Source organism: Marmota monax, unplaced genomic scaffold, assembly GCF_021218885.2.
Source record: "Marmota monax isolate L192 unplaced genomic scaffold, Marmota_monax_Labrador192_F-V1.1 WCK01_AAM20220418_F8-fsc00128, whole genome shotgun sequence".
Classification (NCBI taxonomy): domain Eukaryota; kingdom Metazoa; phylum Chordata; class Mammalia; order Rodentia; family Sciuridae; genus Marmota; species Marmota monax.
Window position 1 is genome coordinate 5,324,697 of NW_026693452.1, and position 17,804 is coordinate 5,342,500.

General features: G+C 36.8%; 2 protein-coding genes across 5 annotated transcripts in view; one reads left to right on the forward strand and one right to left on the reverse strand.

Annotated features, from left to right (window-relative positions):
- Nucleotides 1-2,873, reverse strand: part of Enoph1 (enolase-phosphatase 1) — a 64,817-nt gene extending 61,944 nt beyond the window's left edge. The window contains exon 1 of the mRNA XM_046457569.2: nt 2,688-2,873. Within this exon, the coding sequence (XP_046313525.1) occupies nt 2,688-2,732 (45 nt within the window). The 5' untranslated portion in view covers nt 2,733-2,873. The remainder of the gene's footprint in view (nt 1-2,687) is intronic.
- A 660-nt stretch (nt 2,874-3,533) lies between these two features.
- Nucleotides 3,534-17,804, forward strand: part of Hnrnpd (heterogeneous nuclear ribonucleoprotein D) — a 17,394-nt gene continuing 3,123 nt past the window's right edge. Inside the window, exons 1-5 of one of the 4 annotated variants that reach the window (XM_046457563.2) lie at nt 3,542-3,990; nt 5,864-5,920; nt 15,187-15,355; nt 16,106-16,267; nt 17,311-17,442. In XM_046457563.2, coding sequence (XP_046313519.1) covers nt 3,749-3,990; nt 5,864-5,920; nt 15,187-15,355; nt 16,106-16,267; nt 17,311-17,442 — 762 coding nt within the window. In that variant the 5' untranslated portion in view covers nt 3,542-3,748. Of the gene's footprint in view, nt 3,991-5,863; nt 5,921-15,186; nt 15,356-16,105; nt 16,268-17,310; nt 17,443-17,804 lie in introns of all 4 variants that reach the window. The other 3 variants (XM_046457565.2, XM_046457564.2, XM_046457566.2) reach the window with 3 other exon arrangements.

Consider the following 17,804-nt stretch of genomic DNA (forward strand, 5'->3'; position numbering starts at 1 on the left):
TCACTTAAAACTACAAGTTAACTCTGCAACAAAATTCTTAAATCCTACAGAGGGTGAGTAAATAGGTCAATACAGGTTACAGACTATTTAACTTGGTTACAGAAAAAAACTCAAGTATGTGTACCTTTCTGTTGTTTCTTCCACAGTTCCTTCTCGGGTGCCAACTGGAATACATGTTTTCAAAAATGTGAACAGTCATAAATAAATAAATAAGGAAATGAATAAGTAGGACTAGTGTTTTCAGATTTTATGGTTACTCTGAACCTTGTAGATCATTCAATAAAGACCCTTGGTCTATTTCATGTGTTTAGGGGGGAAAAAAAAAATCTGAACAGTGTTATCTTCTGCCAAATCTGTAGAAAGCGTCTAGCAGATAAAAACCTTGACTCCTTGACTTAGATGTATACATTTTATCCTAGTAAAAGTGATTCCAGTTTAAGTCTGAAATGAACTTTGATGATAAAACCTATATAATAAACATGCTGAGCTAGCTCTGGCCATTATTCCTCCATCAGAGGACAGTGTCCCACCTGGACCTAGCTTTCTCTATGTGATTGATTTGTCTTTTCTCTTTTATGAGTTCTCTAATGTTTTTTTTTTTTTTTGCAGTTACTGCTTTATCAGGGTAAATTTAGAAGCATCTAGCATTTCAGCATGTTACCTTAAACATACTATGGATCTCTTAAAGCAATGGAATTTCTGATGTCCTGGACCTTCAGAGAGGATAGTTTTCTTCCCAGTGATTTGAGACTGTCCAATAAAGCATTTCTTGCTAGAAATTAAACATTAAGTTCTTACTTATTAATGTATAATAAAGTTTTTTCCTCTTAACACTGTTCAAACATCAAGAGATTCAGAGTTGTATTTATGCCAAAGATGAAGTGAGATAGTTAGGAGGTGCATTTTAAGTCCTTGGAAACATATCTAGTTTGTCTGAAAGGCCCTAAATCTAGCCAGTTGGACATACCTAGTATTTTATCATTCAATAATTCAACTTGCAATTGTACATGTCTTGTTTCTCTGTGTGTGTGTGAGAGAGAGAGAGTACGTGTGAGTGCACGTGTTTGAGAATTAGAATGACACACAGAAAACATTATTTTTTTCATGAACTCACGGTCTAGTTGATTACACGAAGAATAACAGATGTAAGGATATGAGGCTATGACAAAAAGAGAATGAATTCTGCCTAAAGAGGTCTGTGAAGACTTCACAGAAAGACAAATATTTGATTAGAGTTTTGAAGGATGGATAGGCATTTACTAGGCAGGTGAGGAATATTAAACAGGGTTAGAGTTAAGTGAGTTCTAAGAGAATGGTGGATGTAGGAGCACAGGGTGTAGAAATTTAGGCCACAATATAAAGGGTGTTGAGTGATATTGTATCATTCGCTATCACATAGCATATAGCAATGTGTTTAAAATCATTCCTATGTTGATTGGAATTTTTTTTATAAATTCCAAGTATTCCAGAAGTTACGGGGCTGCATGTGAATTATCAACGGACCTTTTGGAAAAGTTGCTAATACTATAAAGTGGGCAAATCTAAGGATATTATAAGAGTAAATGAAACCATGAAGTCATTTGGTCTCTTTTTGCAGTGCTGGGGATTAAATTCAGGGCCTAGGCACATTAGGGAAGCATTCTACCATTGAGCCACAGTCCCAATATAGTTATCCTCTCTTGAAACCAGAAAAGGGTCAAGAGACTTCTCTTTGATTCATCATATTAGTGGTCTCCAACCTGCTCAAAACTTTGAATTGAGCACAATGGCCACTTTATCACTGGCTAATATCCTGACAAGTGAAGACAAACGTGGAGTCACTGTAGACAAACCTTCTTAACATTGCCTTCCTGTGATTGCTTAATATAGGACTTCAGGAAATCTACATTTTTGGAATTTCAAAATTTGACCTGCATTCTTGAGTTTTAAGTAGTCTACGATGCAAAAGTTTATTTTTCTCTTCCTTTGGGATTTTTGGATAGCGTTCAGTTATTATAAATTAAGTACATAGTAGAAAACGAGTATTTATTCTGCAATCTGTATTTGGGGTAAAATTGGGAGTTCATAACCAACTTGAATCTAATGTATGAAATATGATATGTCAAGAGCTTTATAATGTTTTGAACAACCAATAAAAAAAACTAAATAAAAAAAAAAAAAAAAGAAAACGAGTATTTAATATCTTGAGAGTTCTATGCTGTATTTTGCAAACTTTTCCTAACTTAGCCTACACAAATGCTGAATAGGCAAACAATTATTTATTGATCACCAAAGTACCTAGAAATTTTAATTTTTTTCTAAAGATAGTTGCAGAAAGCTGCAAATCTCAAACCATAAATAATCCAGCTTCGAGCCAAGGCTGGAGTATCTAATAGGTCTATTAAAGAATAATTTTACTGTTATCCTGAATAACACGCCTAATAGTGTTAAAACAAAACAAAACAAAAAAACAACCACCACACAACCACCTCAACACAACAAATTCAGAAATCTCGTAAAGATGATTCACGGCATTTATGTATCCTATTTAGTACAAGTACTAAAAGCCATTAAACTAAATGAACCCTCGATTGATTTAACACACTTCCCAACTATCATTAATGTAAAAGAACCACGGTAGACTTTAGGACTTTCTAATAAGGCAAGCAAAGCAAAAACAATCCCGGTTCCTTAAAACTAAGCGTTACCTGCTTCTTTTGACGAAAAATTTCAGGAGAAAAGCAGGCAAGCATTAATCTTAGTTGGAAAGTCAATCTTAAAGAAAAGGTAGCCCTAGTTGTCAGCGACCTCAGCCTGTCTGGGCAAGGCCCGCGGCGGCCGTAGGGAACCTCAATGTCACCGAGTTCGGGCGGGGACGACTGGCGGAGGAACTGCGGCTGTCACGGCACGCGCACGGTCCGCAGCGGCGCTTCGCTCCACGCACCGTCAGCCCGGATTCCCCAGACGCCGCCGGCAAAAGCGGCTGCCGCTTCAGGGCAGCTTCCTTTCTCTGGCTGGGCCCTCCAGGACATAAGTCGCCGGGAGTACTCTCTTCCCTCATCAAAACGTCGCAGGCGCACAGGACAGTGGCCTTCCGCGAGGGGCAACCACACCCCTTCCCGTCACCGCTATTCCAGTCCGCATGGTAGGGAGAGGTGAGTGGACTCCAGGAATCCTCAGAAGGGCGGGGGAGGAGGAAGGAGCCTCTCTAGCTGCGCCTCCTAACCAACGCTCCTTGTTCTCGATGCTCCCCCACACGGCCGTATTACAGCACGTCACTTCCGGTTCCTTTTAAAGGCCCCACGGTGTGCGGCTCCGCGCGTGCGAGGAAGGTAAAAAAGGGAGTGAGAGGGCGGGACCGAGGAGAAAGAGGGTAGGGGGGGAACTAGCGGTGGAGGGGGCGGGGGAGGCGCAAAGGGCGCGCTCTGGCGTCACGTGACCGGGACGCGCCGTTCTTCCGTCGGCCATTTTAGGTGGTCCGCGGCGGCGCCATTAAAGCGAGGAGGAGGCAAGAGTGGCCGCCGCTGCTTCTTATTCTTTTTTAGTGCAGCCAGAGATAGTGGGAGTGCGCGCCGCACGAGAGTGGGAGGCGAGGGGGGCAGGCCAGGGAGAGGCGCAGGAGCCTTTGCAGCCACGCGCACGCCTTCTCTGTCTTGTGTGCTTCGCGAGGTAGAGCGGGCGCGCGGCAGCGGCGGGGATTACTTTGCTGCTAGTTTCGGTTCGCGGCAGCGGCGGGTGTAGTCTCGGCGGCGGCGGAGGCAGTAGCACTATGTCGGAGGAGCAGTTCGGCGGGGACGGGGCGGCGGCGGCGGCAACGGCGGCGGTAGGCGGCTCAGCGGGCGAGCAGGAGGGAGCCATGGTGGCCGCGGCGCAGGGGACAGCGGCGGCGGCGGCGGCGGCGGGAAGCGGAGCTGGGACCGGGGGCGGAACCGCAGCTGGAGGCACCGAAGGAGGCAGCGCCGAATCCGAGGGGACGAAGATCGACGCCAGTAAGAACGAGGAGGATGAAGGGTGAGTAAGGGGCAGCCCAGGATAGTGAGGCCCAACTAGGTCCCCTCCCCCTCCCTATCCCCCGCCATTAGGCCTCGCTCCCGCTCTCAGCCCGCCCTCCAGGCCCCCTTGCAGCCTCCCTGCACTGGTCTCCTCTTTGCTCTGTTGGGCTCCCCGGAGCCTTCATTTCCTCCTTCCCCTGACTGCTTACTGCCCCCTCCCCCATCACACACGTTTCCACCTTTAGCCGTCACCATGCTGCTCCCCGGCCCGCCCTCCTTTCCTCCCTCGCTACGGGTCTCCTCCCACCGACTTAGCCGCCAGGATTTTTTCCCGCCTGTCGAGGACACCTTTTTATCTGTTCCGCTGTCCTCTCTTTTCCTTGTTTTCTCACATCTTGGACACAAAAAAATGCAAATAGAAAAAAAAAAGGCTTTTCTGCCAGGATTACTGAGGTTTATTTGGTGTTTCCCCACTGTTAACGAGAGGACAAGTTTGTTTGTAAGCACTTGCTTTGGGGAACGTGTAGATCGTTCATCTCTGTTACTCCCGCGTCGGCTTCAGGCCGAATGTTTTTCATTTTAAGTAAGTTTCGCTTTAGGACTTGTTCGATATTTTTTTTTCACTTTACGCAATCGCACAACGGTATGCCTGTATAGGCCTTACATTTCCACCATGGGACAAATTTGGCCTGCTGATAATGCCCCCAATCCCTGTTAGTACGTTGGTTTTGCTTCGCGGGCTTTCCCTAAGTTCCTTTCCTAGTCGGCGGGGCTTGCACTTGACTGGAGCTGTTCCTACCTCTGGCCTGCTGGATGCCCTTCCCCCCATCCCACTGAGTTATTCTAACCGCGCACCCTTTTCGCGCCCTCAGCTATTATTGGGTTTTCCAACTATTCGTACAGATTGTACTGTTAACTTTTTCTGTGCACCTTATTATTATTATTATTATTTACATCTCTCCCCACTTTTCGGTGCCCAGGAGCCTTTTTTCGGTTTTATTTCCACCTTCTCACCCACAATTAAAGGATGCCCCCCCCTGCCCTTTTTCATAAAATAAACAGATCCTGTATCGTTCTGTGGGATAAACTTTCTTTTTTCAAGTTCTTAATACAAAGTTGCTTCCTTTAATTGGAATAACTTACACATTACTGTCTAAAGCTGCTTTGAAAAATATATTTACAATGCAGCATCAATAAGAGTTAACAGAAGGGACTAAATCCCGGCTCTTAGTTGAGTTTCTCTTATTCCCATTACTGACTATTGATCTTGGGTTAATGCCTCCATTTCTTTTTGTAATGGGGAGGGTGTATATGAAAATTTTTTTTTTCTCACTGTAACAAGGAGAAAGCTTTTGGTGGAGGGTAAAAGCAATAAAATGTCACTAACCCAGTATTAGAAACATGATTTCCTTTACTGGGCAATAGCATAGGGTTCGGAGGGGGTGTTGGGGAAGCACTTTGAAATGAAGTTTTTAATAATTTAGCCTAGGCAGATTCTTGTCAGGCTATTTACTGATGGTGCTGGCTTTGGGGGAGTGGAGGTGGGAAGGGAAGTAAACTTTTATTAATTAAACAGAACTAATCTTGAAATATACGTAGTGTAATTTGAGAAAAGAATATGTTAAATATTTGGAAATTTAAGCCTTTAACATTTTGGTTTTTGCTTTCTGAATTCTGTTCTTCGGACAGAGACACCAAAATGATAAATTATAATTTAAGTTTGGGGCAGGCTTTTTTGTTAGTCCTGAGTTTTCAAATCGCAAAGCAGCTTCCTTTGTAGTTAGCTGCTGTTGAACTGAAGTGTAAATGAGTTAAAAGTTTTTAACCCTAACAATGTCAAAAACTAAAACTAGAATTTTGATTGGTTGCTGTACCGGTTGTTAATTCCCTAGCCATTCAAACTCCTCCCCACGACACACTGAAGCAGCGACGGCACAGCGGGAAGAATGGTAAAACTTTTAAATTTTATTTCTGTATTATAAAGGTTTCAATAGTCATAACTTGAAGAGGCTGTGTATTGGTTAGTTGCCCATTGATCCCCAGGAAATTGTAGACATTGATTCAATAGGATATCTTATGCCTGGGATATAAAACATTTTTAGGTATCGTGCATAATCTTTGGGCAAAACTGATGCTATTACATATTTGGTCTGTGGTAATGCATGTAATTACATTTTGGTCAGTTTAAGCTAAATACAATTAGTATTGTTTTTATATTTGGGCAAAGAAGTGTTATCATAATTTCACACTTATTTTTGTTAAGATGAAAAATAATTTTGTTGAAATTCTAAATTAATGCTAAATATGAAGACTACTTGAAATTCTGTTTGAAATGTCTTGCATGTTATACTGGAGTATTCTGGAGATGTCAAGTAAAAATTCTTTTTAGTACTTTGAGCATTATACAAAAATATGTCTCTTCTCACTAACAATGTTTGTAAGTATACTTTTAATAAGAATTGGATATGTGCCATTCAGAGATGGGCTAACGTGGCTTTCCACTGTAGCTCTTACAAGGTTTTTTAATTTTTATTTTCCATGTGATTTGGTTGGAATGTTAATTACAGTTTGTTCACATGTATTCACAATTGCATGACTTCTCTTTAGAGGCTGGTAGGGGTTGAGTATTGTTCTTTTCATCCTGTGATCCCTCTGCCCCCCATGTCAGTCTTTTTGCCTTCAGGATCATATTTGGATTTTTCAGGTGTTTGTATCCTCCACCACTGGAGAGTAAAGAGACAATATTTTGCAGATAGTTGCCTTGTATCTATACAAACTATATTTGAAGAACCCATTTGGTAAACATTTTAATTTTACACACGATTTACTTACTATATTCTCATCCACTGAAATTTGCCTGGTTTTAGATTGGTGATAAAGTAGACTGACAACAGGCAAAGGAAAAAGCAAAAAATTATATAAGACTGGAGTCAGAGTTTGACAAACTGAGTAAATGTTTAAGATGAACAATAATCCCTCTATTTTGGTGGCTACAGGGCACAAATGACTCACCTTCACTGCTAGTTAATAGTGACATTAACATTAAATCATATAACTGTATTTGACTTATTTCATAATGCATTTTGAATCTTAATTCATTTCCAGTAATTTGAAATGACCATAAGCAATTAGATGTGAAGGTGGGTGTTGATTCTTACCAGAATTGTCCTTCCCCTGCTATCTAGAACTGTGTAATTCTACAGCTTTTGAGGCAGCCTCTTTTATGGAAAATTGACAACTATTTGTAGTTCATGAACATTTTAAAATATGACCAGTTGTCATCCTCCACTGAAATATTTTACTGAGATTCCTTTTAAGTTAAGCAAGTTTGCACTTACAAAGTAGTTCTCTATTTTTTGAGATAGAATCTTAACATTGCCTCAACTGGTCTTGAACCTGTGGGCTCTGACTTCAGCCTCCTCAGTAGTTGGGACTATGGGTATACACCACCGTGCCTGGTATTTTTTGTCTTTTAAAAGTCTAATATTTGACATGATAATTGCCTAATCATTTGGTCCAATTTTGTTGCAGATATTGAATCTTTGAGCAAAAATCCCATAAAGACCTTTAAGCTTTTTTTTTTTTTTTAAATTACACACTTGCCGACCTAAGTGTTTGTTTCCCACACATTGAGGAATATTGGGCAGGAGTTCATTTTATAGTCTTAATGGTGAGGATAAAACTGTTTAGTGGATAAAAAAATCATGAATTGATTTTAATACAATTCTGTGTATTTCTGTTTCTGAATCAATTTGTTGTGAGCATAGTTTTGCTGTTCTTTTTTCCTTTTGCATATGAGAATGAACAGTTATTTTTAGGAATGCATCTTAACTTTAGTTCTAGTGAATGTTTCCATTGTGTACTATGGGACTAGAGAATAAATGTTCATTCCCATAGTTAAATGACATCTAGAATCTTTGCTTCCCACCCCTTGTACTGGAGATTGAAACTGGTGGTGCTTTGCCACTGAACTATATCCCCAGCCCTTTCATTTTTTATTTTCAGACAGGGTCTCTTAAATTGCCCAGCTTGCCTGGAACTTGTAATTTTTCTGCTTCAGCCTCCAGAGTCTCTGGGATTATAGGCATACACAACCAGTCCTGGCTACCTTGCTTTAATCTTTATAGTATTAACATCACTAGTTTTTACTAAAAACAATTGCATTAGAAATTCTCATTTTGCTTTGTTATGTAGTATTGTTCTATTCTCTGCAATGCTATAGTAGATACTATATCTACTGTTGCAGATACTTTAAAATTAACCAGTGTCTGGGTGAAATACACATGGTCATGTAGTAAGCTACTTGGATTATTGTTTTTAAATTTTAAAGAACATTAGAAAGCTAGAGTTATGTTAGTGTTCACACAGTGTTCACACAGATGGGTTGATTATTAACTTAACCTACCCTCCCTACCCCTACCCCCACTTTGAATAGGGTAGGAAGCAAAATGGTCCCATTCAGATATAACAGTATATAGTGGTGTTTCTCTATTAACAGGATAGTAGTAGACTGACTCCTGTAACAGTATTTAAGCTCAAGGATGATTATTTTGGGGAATATTGCTATAGGTTACTTCCTGTGTACTTTTATTAGAAAGGGCTTCATGTTTTTGTTTAAAATACTAGGAATTGTAAGCTATACCTTAGTGCATCTGGGACAATATGAACATTGTTTTGTAAAATAATTAACATTTATAGTAGGCCCAAGCCAAATATACTGGCCTTTTATTCAGTAAAGTTGGGTTTGCCAGAAACAATTGAGATCCTGAATAGCTAGGTCTCAGTATTCTTTGGAACTTTTGACAGCTTTCTTAGGGTTAAAATTGCAGAAAAGGCTGTCTCCAAATCTTGACATGGTAAACGTTTAGGGGGATAGTTTTCAATTCTGCTTTACTTTTTTTATTTTTTTCTTAAATGATGCTGGGGATTGAACCTGTGCATGGAAGGCAAGCATGTTCTACAGACCCTGAGCTACATCCCCAGCCTGGGAGTATTAAATTCTTTACATTCAAATTCTCATTTGATAGGAAAGATAATATAAATTATATAATCTCTTAAGCTTAGAATTAGGGAATATTGTTGAAGTTTTTCAGTACTGCTTTTTGAGAGAAACATGTTTACCTCAAACCTGGGTTTATTTTTTTTCCAGTCATGTGACCCCTTCTATAAAATCAGTGTATATTTTTGATAATGTCTGGTTATTTTGTCATATGCAAAGCTTCCATAATATAAGAAACATTATTTTGGTGTCATTGGGGCCACCATGAAGGATAATAGTTTAAGTAATGATAAAAACCATGATTAGAATAACTGCCCCATTCCATTCATAGCTGTGCACTTTAAGTGTATGCAAATTAAATGGAATGATACATAACTTATAATTCTGTTAGTCCAGGCTTGATTTGACTTTAGCTCTGCTTCAGCCTTATAGTAGATATGGGATCTGTTTCTCTTACTTCACTTTCAACAGTGTGGTCTCGGGTAATATAACTTGTTTGTTACTTGGTTTGCTAATCGATATGTTGGAAACAATGCTCACCACAGGAAGATTGACTACATAGAATACTTTCATAGCTTGTGTGTATTTGTCCGGTGCCCTAATAGTTGATACTGCCAGTGATTTACTCCTGTGGAGTAAAGGTAAGCATATTTTAGTTTCTGGAGTATTGTGTTGTATGTTGGTGCTAGTTATTTAAGAATATTTGGGGTAACGAGGGAAGATTCCTATTTACTGGCAGTGTTTGGCTAATAATCAGGGTGATAGCTTTAAGTATTGGTTCATACAATGTAAACTCCTGCTTATCTAGATTTCAAACCATCAGTTTGGGAAATTCACCCTCTACCTTTTGGTCTTACAAAATGTATGAAACTATAGCAAATATTCTTAACCAAGCTATTCAGCAGACAACAACATGGAAAGAATGCCCCGCAATTTTTCCTTATGTTGAAAACTAATGTGTTTTTAAAGGATTGGCAGATGCTAAAAATTCATCAGGAATGATTTAAAAATCATTTTCTGATTTCAGCATTTATTTCTAATGGAAAACTTCATAGGATTGTGACTATATAAAAGTTAAGGAAATACCATTCCTTAACCTCTTAGGTAAATAGGAGTTTACATTTTAAAGTTGGTTGAGAATTTAAAAAGTTAAAACACAAGTCATTGTTTCCTTGTAATGAAATGAAGAAAAAAGGGAAATGGTGGGTTAAGCAAAGTTTATTTTAGGAAATTAGATTTAATATAAAAAATTAATCTTGCTTAGAAAATGTTTGATCTTTGTACATGTTAGTCTTGAATAAAGAATTTTTTGTACTTTATAATGTCATCCTGACATGCATTGAAAGCTGGGGGGGAATTAATAGTGGGAAAATAATTTTGGGGGGTTTATTGCTCAATTTTGATGTAGTCGTGAATAGTTAAAAACTATTTAAAAAGTAGAGTGGAACTTAAAAGTCTGGTTATATTCTTGATTTGTTGTCAACTAATAAGGTTAGCTCTTAAACAAATTCTAAAATCACTTCCATACTATCTTATCTAGTTGTGAAATAACCTTCTCATTATAGGTAACTAATGACTTAAGTTTAAAACCTGTGTTTCTGAGGAAAGTGCTCATGTCTTAGGGGCTGGTGAGATTTTGTTATAATTTATCATTTTAGGATTTTAAAAAGATTCTAATGATAAAATACCAGAAAATGATTAAAATATGGATGAATTATATGCTTGAGTAACATTTACTCTAATAGATGCCAGTGATTGGCCAATTATGGCCCATACCTGAAATGTATCAGGTTGACATTCTGTTGCATTTTGTTCAACTGTCAGAACTTGTTATGAAGCCACATATGTAAAATCATGAGTTCAGAATTGTTTGAAAGTTACAGAATGCTTTTTTTGTTGTTCCTATTTCAAAATTGTAAGTGCAAACACTTGAGTAAGTGTTTGACAGTAAATTCCAGTAAAGACTTGTTAGGGAAGGTGTCTTTAAAATATTATTGGCTTTGGAATGTTAAATCTTAAGGCCTCAATTATCAGTTTATTGATGGGGGAAACCCAGGATTATTAAATGAGAGCATTTTCAACCAGCCAGCACTATTCTGTATGTATTTCCCTTTATGTTTTAAATTATTTTTAAAGTGCTGGCATATATGTAGAGGACTGCCAAGTCACCAAAATGATTCATAGAAGCTACATTTAAGAGCTCTTAAATAAAATATGACCTAATTTCTAGTCTGTATGTAAAACTTATTTTGTCCCTTTTCCATTAATATTGGAAAGTTTATAAAGCCCTTGTAGTTAAAAAGTTAAACCATTGAGTAAATGGAAAAGTTACATTGTTATTAAATCATGTTTAGATTGTGCTTTACTCCACTATAATAACTTTAGTTTTCTGGACAGAATTCCTTGCTTTGTTCTGCTTTATTTAACTCCACTTACTGATATCTTGAGTTAGGCTTGTTACAAATGGGTAAAGAATCTTAGAACTTTTTTTCCCTCTTACTTAGGGTTATACTGTTAACAAGTGATGGAGCTAGGATTTAAACATAGGCACTTTGGCTTTTACTTCCCCTAAACTTGAACTAAAATGTGATTTTTTAAAAAAAGGCCCGGAAAGCAGCCTCAATTCCTGAGTGACACTGCATAGCATTTGGATAGTCATCTACACTGAGTCATATAATTTTATGCTTGCCATTGAATTTTATAATTTGGAGTAATAGCAGCTGTGAAAACAAAAAGAATTCTGTTATTGAGTAGGTGTTTTAAATTGCATACTGTATTGCCTTTGTGATTCTGAAATATTTAGCTCATAGATGGGATTAAGAGGTTATTCTTTATCAATGAAATACTGTAGATGAAGTCCTATATTTTAATCGGGATTGTTGATTCACTTACAACTAAGGATCGAATTTTAAACTTACGTTGCAGCATTAGGAACCAGTTTTGTTGCTACTTGAACAAGTCTTGGTAGTTTTAACTTGGCTGCTTAGGAATTTTCGAAGTTCTATCTACTTCATTGGAAAGTGTTTGCACCTCTACAGGAGTGACAGCAACTTGAAAATCAGTCTTTGTATTCAAGGCAGCAGAGGTAATCTGGACAGACAGTAGGTATTGTGCTTTAAGCAAGATATATAAAAAATGTACGTAATTTAAATTGGTATTAGACCAGTGCTTAAGTTTGACGAAAATTGTATGTCAGTGTTCTAGAGAGACTAAATAAGTGCCCATTTGTCCAAAATTAAATTAAAATAAACAGATGTTTTCTTGCTGTGATATACAGTTAATAGTTTGCTGTGCTTAGTGAATAAATTTGGAATAGATTTAATGTGTTCCATTTAGCGAAGATGGAATGGATTTGATATCATTTGTGTTGTCATATATTCACTGGTCTTATCAGTTGTTAAACAACCTTTCTTAATTAGAAAAGAAGAAAAAGCCACAGGGCTTTTGGGCCGCCAAGGTACTCATAATATTTATCTCAAAGAAGAACCACTTAGGATGTTGCTCAGAAACTATTTACATTTACCTTACACAAAATTTGAAGTTTTAAGAGCTAGCTAATTAAGTACAAAATGGAAAAGAGATACTTTTAGAAAAGCAACTGGTGATTAATAGGGCAGAAATGAAAAGTAAAACTTGTTTTAAAAGCTAAGAAATGAAATGTTCTTAGTATATCCATGAATAGCTGCCAAATTTCAGAGGACCTTATGGGCATTCTACAGTAGCAAAATATATTACTGATTACTGACCCATAGGGTGTTGAAACCATGATTGCTATATTTAAGAAGGCAGAAGAGGTGTGATGTTTTGTAGTAAAACATTTCATTCCAAGTAGTTGAATGTTTAATAAACAATAGGAGAGATTAGGGAAGGTAGGCAGTGCTTAAAGGAAGGTAGAGACTAGAAATAATAATGTGTATTGTAGATGGTCAAAATATTTGATATTCTGGATAGTATTTTGATAGATTAGGAAGGATAGTATCTTCAGTAAACCCTTTTAGCTCTAAGGTAGACTAAACTTTAACAACTTCTATAATGACTATTACTGGTGGGAAGTTTCTTTATAGAGAGCACTTTACTGGGCCACTTGATGAATTAGTATAGCATGCTTATCTAATGATTAAGAAAATTAACTTGCCTCTTAAAGAACAGCTTGGGCTTGAGAATAATAATAGAATGTTCCTCATTATAGGTATTACATTTCCTTGTAATTGTATTTGTTGACAGTAATAAATTAAGGATACTATGAATATAAATAATATTTTGCTTATATCCAAACTAGTTGTCTTTATTTGAAGAATAGGACAGAATTTTCTTGCCTTTCAAATTTACCTTTTTAAAATAAGGCTCTTTAACTTTTCCATGTAGACTGAAGTACTTTCAAATTTTGTTAGTTAGTTTTGGTAAGTTTCTGTGATGATCAGATATGATGATTTAATAGTTAATCTTCATCTGAATTTGTATCTGTTACAGAACTTGCTATGCATCTCTCAGCAAAAGGTCATTACCATGTAGTTAGTGCTCTGTCATTTGTTAAAAGGCTAGAGTCCTTACCTTGAAAGAGTAAATGTTGGTAATGGGCTTTCATATATGAAGGAAGTATTCTGGATCTTTGGGTAAAAATAAGGTGTTTATAACAAATTATGTAAGATTCGTACATTAGAAGTATTATTCAAATGAAAGAAATGTGTATTAAGAAAATACTTCAATTTTTTCATGTAATTGGCAATAAGTAAACATTTGAAATTCACATTTATAGGTGTTTGGGTTATGTTGACTTGGTTATAAATTACCAAGAGTTTTAAATGTTAATTCAAGCATGGAATTTTTGAGGAAGTTCTGAAAATTAAACATAAATGGACCAGCTCTAGAATACATGTGCACTTTGAAAACTTAACCTGAAATGAGAAGCACAGTATGTCTAAAGTAAGACTTCTTTTGCACTGAAAGTTTTGTCATTAGTAAATAAGTATAGTAAAACACTAGGATCAGTAACACCTCAGTTAATTAGGCATCTTAGAAGTGAAGAAGAAAGACCTTAATTTCAGGGACATCTTAGGAATGAAGCAGAAAGACCTTAATAAATTGACTTGATGCTAAAATGGGCCTCAGTGGCCTATCTTAAAGGCCCCAGGAAGGAGATGTTCTGTATGAAAAGCTTGTTTCAGTTCCTTCACAGAGCTGGAAGTTAATACTATATTTCCCCCATCACTCTCCGTGACCCAACCCCAGTAAGAAAGACGCAGAACCTTCAGCAAACTTAATTTTTTTTTTCTCATAGGGAAATATTTTAGCCCCCACATAACAAATTCTGACAGTTTACCCTTAAAATTTGTTTTAGACTTGGTTTTTTAAAGTATAATAGAAGGTTTAATTAAGTTTTGGAGTTCTTTCTTGCTTTTGCAAAGCAAGCAGATGCAAATAATATCACAGAATTACTGCCATATCTGACATTTTTGCTATTTTGTTGAAATATTAAGACTCAAAAATCTTTTTAAAGCTTTTTTTTCTTTCCATGTATCTTTGTTCTTGTCTTGGTGGTTTTCCACTTACCACCTGTCACTTAGCACTTTAAAAGGTTTAAATCTATTATTGCTGGTTAACTGAGGTTCTACTGTAAATAAATCATCTAACTAGTGAATTGTGCTTCATTGGATAATTCTGTTCCTTAAATTGCTTTCACAGTTACATGATTGCTTCTGTCTTTTAAGGACTAAGCACATCAAAAAAGTTTTATAGCTTATGAGGTTTAGAATTTTTTATTGTGTGCTAAGAACTCTGCTAATGGGAAAGTTATTAAAAGTAGAGAAGAAGTTAAGCATGGTTAGGAGGTCATGATCATTGGAGACTACTATGTAGCATTGACAAGTTTAATGAAGATTTGTAAGAGAAATTTGAAACTGATTGTCTTGCTATTAATGGTATTTTAGAAAAACTAGATTTTTACTTGGTTATGTATTTAAGTTTTTTAAAAGAAAGCCAAAAGACTCGTAATTTGCTGCTTGTTCATTATTTTATAATTTTTCAGCAGCGATAAACAAAGCTTTCTAGAATAATTTTTTTTTTTTTTAATGTGGGGCTATGTAGGAAGAATGACATTTTAATACACTGCCCAGTAAATTTGGTGGCAGTTTGGAAAAGATGTGTTAAAAATATGGATAATACTTAAGGCATTTCATTTTCTTTTTAGCATTTTAATACTGCTTTTTGTCTTTACAGGAAAATGTTTATAGGAGGCCTTAGCTGGGACACTACAAAGAAAGATCTGAAGGACTACTTTTCCAAATTTGGTGAAGTTGTAGACTGCACTCTGAAGTTAGATCCTATCACAGGGCGATCAAGGGGTTTTGGCTTTGTGCTATTTAAAGAGTCGGAGAGTGTAGATAAGGTAGTGTGTTATGTGTTCTGATCAGTTAATAATATAGTAAAATGTGTTTGGTTTGATATAATAAATTTGCCTATCTTGTGTAGTTTTACAAGTATAACAAGGAAGAGGCAGATTGAGGAATTATTAATACTCTGTATGCCAGGCTTTACTAAATTAAAATTAACATTTAAAAATCTTGAGACTTGGACTGTTTTTAGCTCAGTGGCCAGCATGTGTGAGGCCCTGGGTTCAATCTCCAGCATCACGAAAAGAGAATAAAACAAGTGTACTTAAAAATGTTGAGACTTGGCTAGGGATATAACTCATGCCTAGCATGTGCAAGGCCTGGGTTTGATCCCTGGCATTGGGGAAAAAAATAAAATACATAATTAATAGAAACTTTAAATGCCTAGTTAAAAGGATGTGCTGTGACCAGTTCACAGAAGCATATTTTGAAATTTTTGTTAGGTAAAGCACTTTTTAATCAAATCATTAATTTTGGTCCTGGGCCAAGGGCAAGTAGCAGCCATGTTTGTTCATGTTGCTGGCAGTTACATGGGATGGTTAAATTTGTGTGGTGTTTCCCCCACCCCCAGTTTTTAGTTATCTGTAGGTTTAGACATTAGTATGTTTGTTGGTGTGTCATATCACCACATGACTTCACAGTTTAATCTTGAGCCAGTCAACATATGCCTGGTTTTGTATTTAACTTATTTTTAAGTAAGTTCTAGTTCTAAACTTCAGTTAAAATGAAAAACTTAATTTCCTTAGGTCATGGATCAGAAAGAACATAAATTGAATGGGAAGGTGATTGATCCTAAAAGGGCCAAAGCCATGAAAACAAAAGAGCCTGTTAAAAAAATTTTTGTTGGTGGCCTTTCTCCAGATACACCTGAAGAGAAAATAAGGGAGTACTTTGGTGGTTTTGGTGAGGTATGTTATACAATGTTTTGGACAGAGTTTGTCAAAATTAGTGTGATGCATTTTAAGCAGACTAAAAAGCTAATTGTGTTTTTCCGATGTTATAGCAGATAGTGTGATTTGTTTTAGAATGGAGTACTGAAAATAATGGGCAGATTTTTGGAAGTTAGATAACATTTTTCTCATGTAAATGAGCACAAGTGTTACTGGGCACAGGTACAGAAAGATGAAACAGAGAAGCATTCTTTTTTTTTTTTTTTTTTTTTTTCAAGTGGCGAGGTTTTGCTATGTTGACCAGGCTGCCCTTGAACTCATGGGCATAATCCATCCTCTTGCCTTAGCCTCCCAAGTAGCTGGGACTGCATGTAGGTGTCTTACTGTGCCCTGCTTGGACAAGCATTCTAAACTCAGATTTTCCAAATTAGTAGAAGAAATAAAAATATAGACAATACATGGAAGAACCCACGTGGGTTACCTGAAGTACAGAAGAAAATGTGTTGAGAATAGGAAGGAAATGAATGATCAATAGGATATAGTCCCTTATCAATTTAAACATGTAGAAGAGTATTAATAAGAGTAATTATACACTTAATATTTGCAAGAGCAAGCAACATTGGAACTGCTGCTGCCTTCCTGTATGGCAGCAGCCATCTAAGACTTGAATAGCAATTTTCCGTGATGCGTTTGGCATATGCCCTCCAGTTTATAGCAGTCTTGCCTTCTCCACCTGTTTTTTCCCCAAACATAGACATTTTAGGTTTTTCTTTAAATTGACTATCTTGTTACTTGTAAGCATTTGAGTTTCTAATCCTCAAGTTAGGTAGGAAATGTAATAATTGGTAAAGCTTGCTTTTTATTATTAGTTGTGAAGATTTGGTTAGAGTGGATACTCTTAAATTTGAAGAACCTCTTAAAAAATTAGAATAAACAGGGAGAGACAGCAGAATAAAGCTTGAGGGCCAAATGTATGTTTGTATGTTTTTTCCCCCTGTTAATCTTGTGCTGTTAATGTCAGATTGAAAATTAGAACACTAAAGCTCATGTTTTAATATCAGGTGGAATCCATAGAGCTCCCCATGGACAACAAGACAAATAAGAGGCGTGGATTCTGCTTTATTACCTTTAAAGAAGAAGAACCAGTGAAGAAGATAATGGAGAAGAAATACCACAATGTTGGTCTTAGTAAAGTAAGTTAAACATCCTTAGCTTGTGGAGAAATCTAGAGAGTTTGGCTTTCTGTAAGGGCTTATTTTAAATAGCATGATTATACATTGGCTCCTTGCTCCTTAGCAAAAAAAGTTGATCGATGACTTTAGGAGGGACTGTTTTGTTAAAGTGAATTTTTGAATGTCTACGTTTTTATCAAAAAATGTTCTTTTAGGACCTGGCATGTAAAATGAAATTACATATCTCTAGCAAGTAATTATTGTATATCATCAGAAGTGATTATTCCTCTTAGTACTATTGCCTGATCTAATTGAGAAATTGAACTGGATAGTAGTACCATATTAGCCAACCATTTAAAACATTGGCTACATACTGATAATTA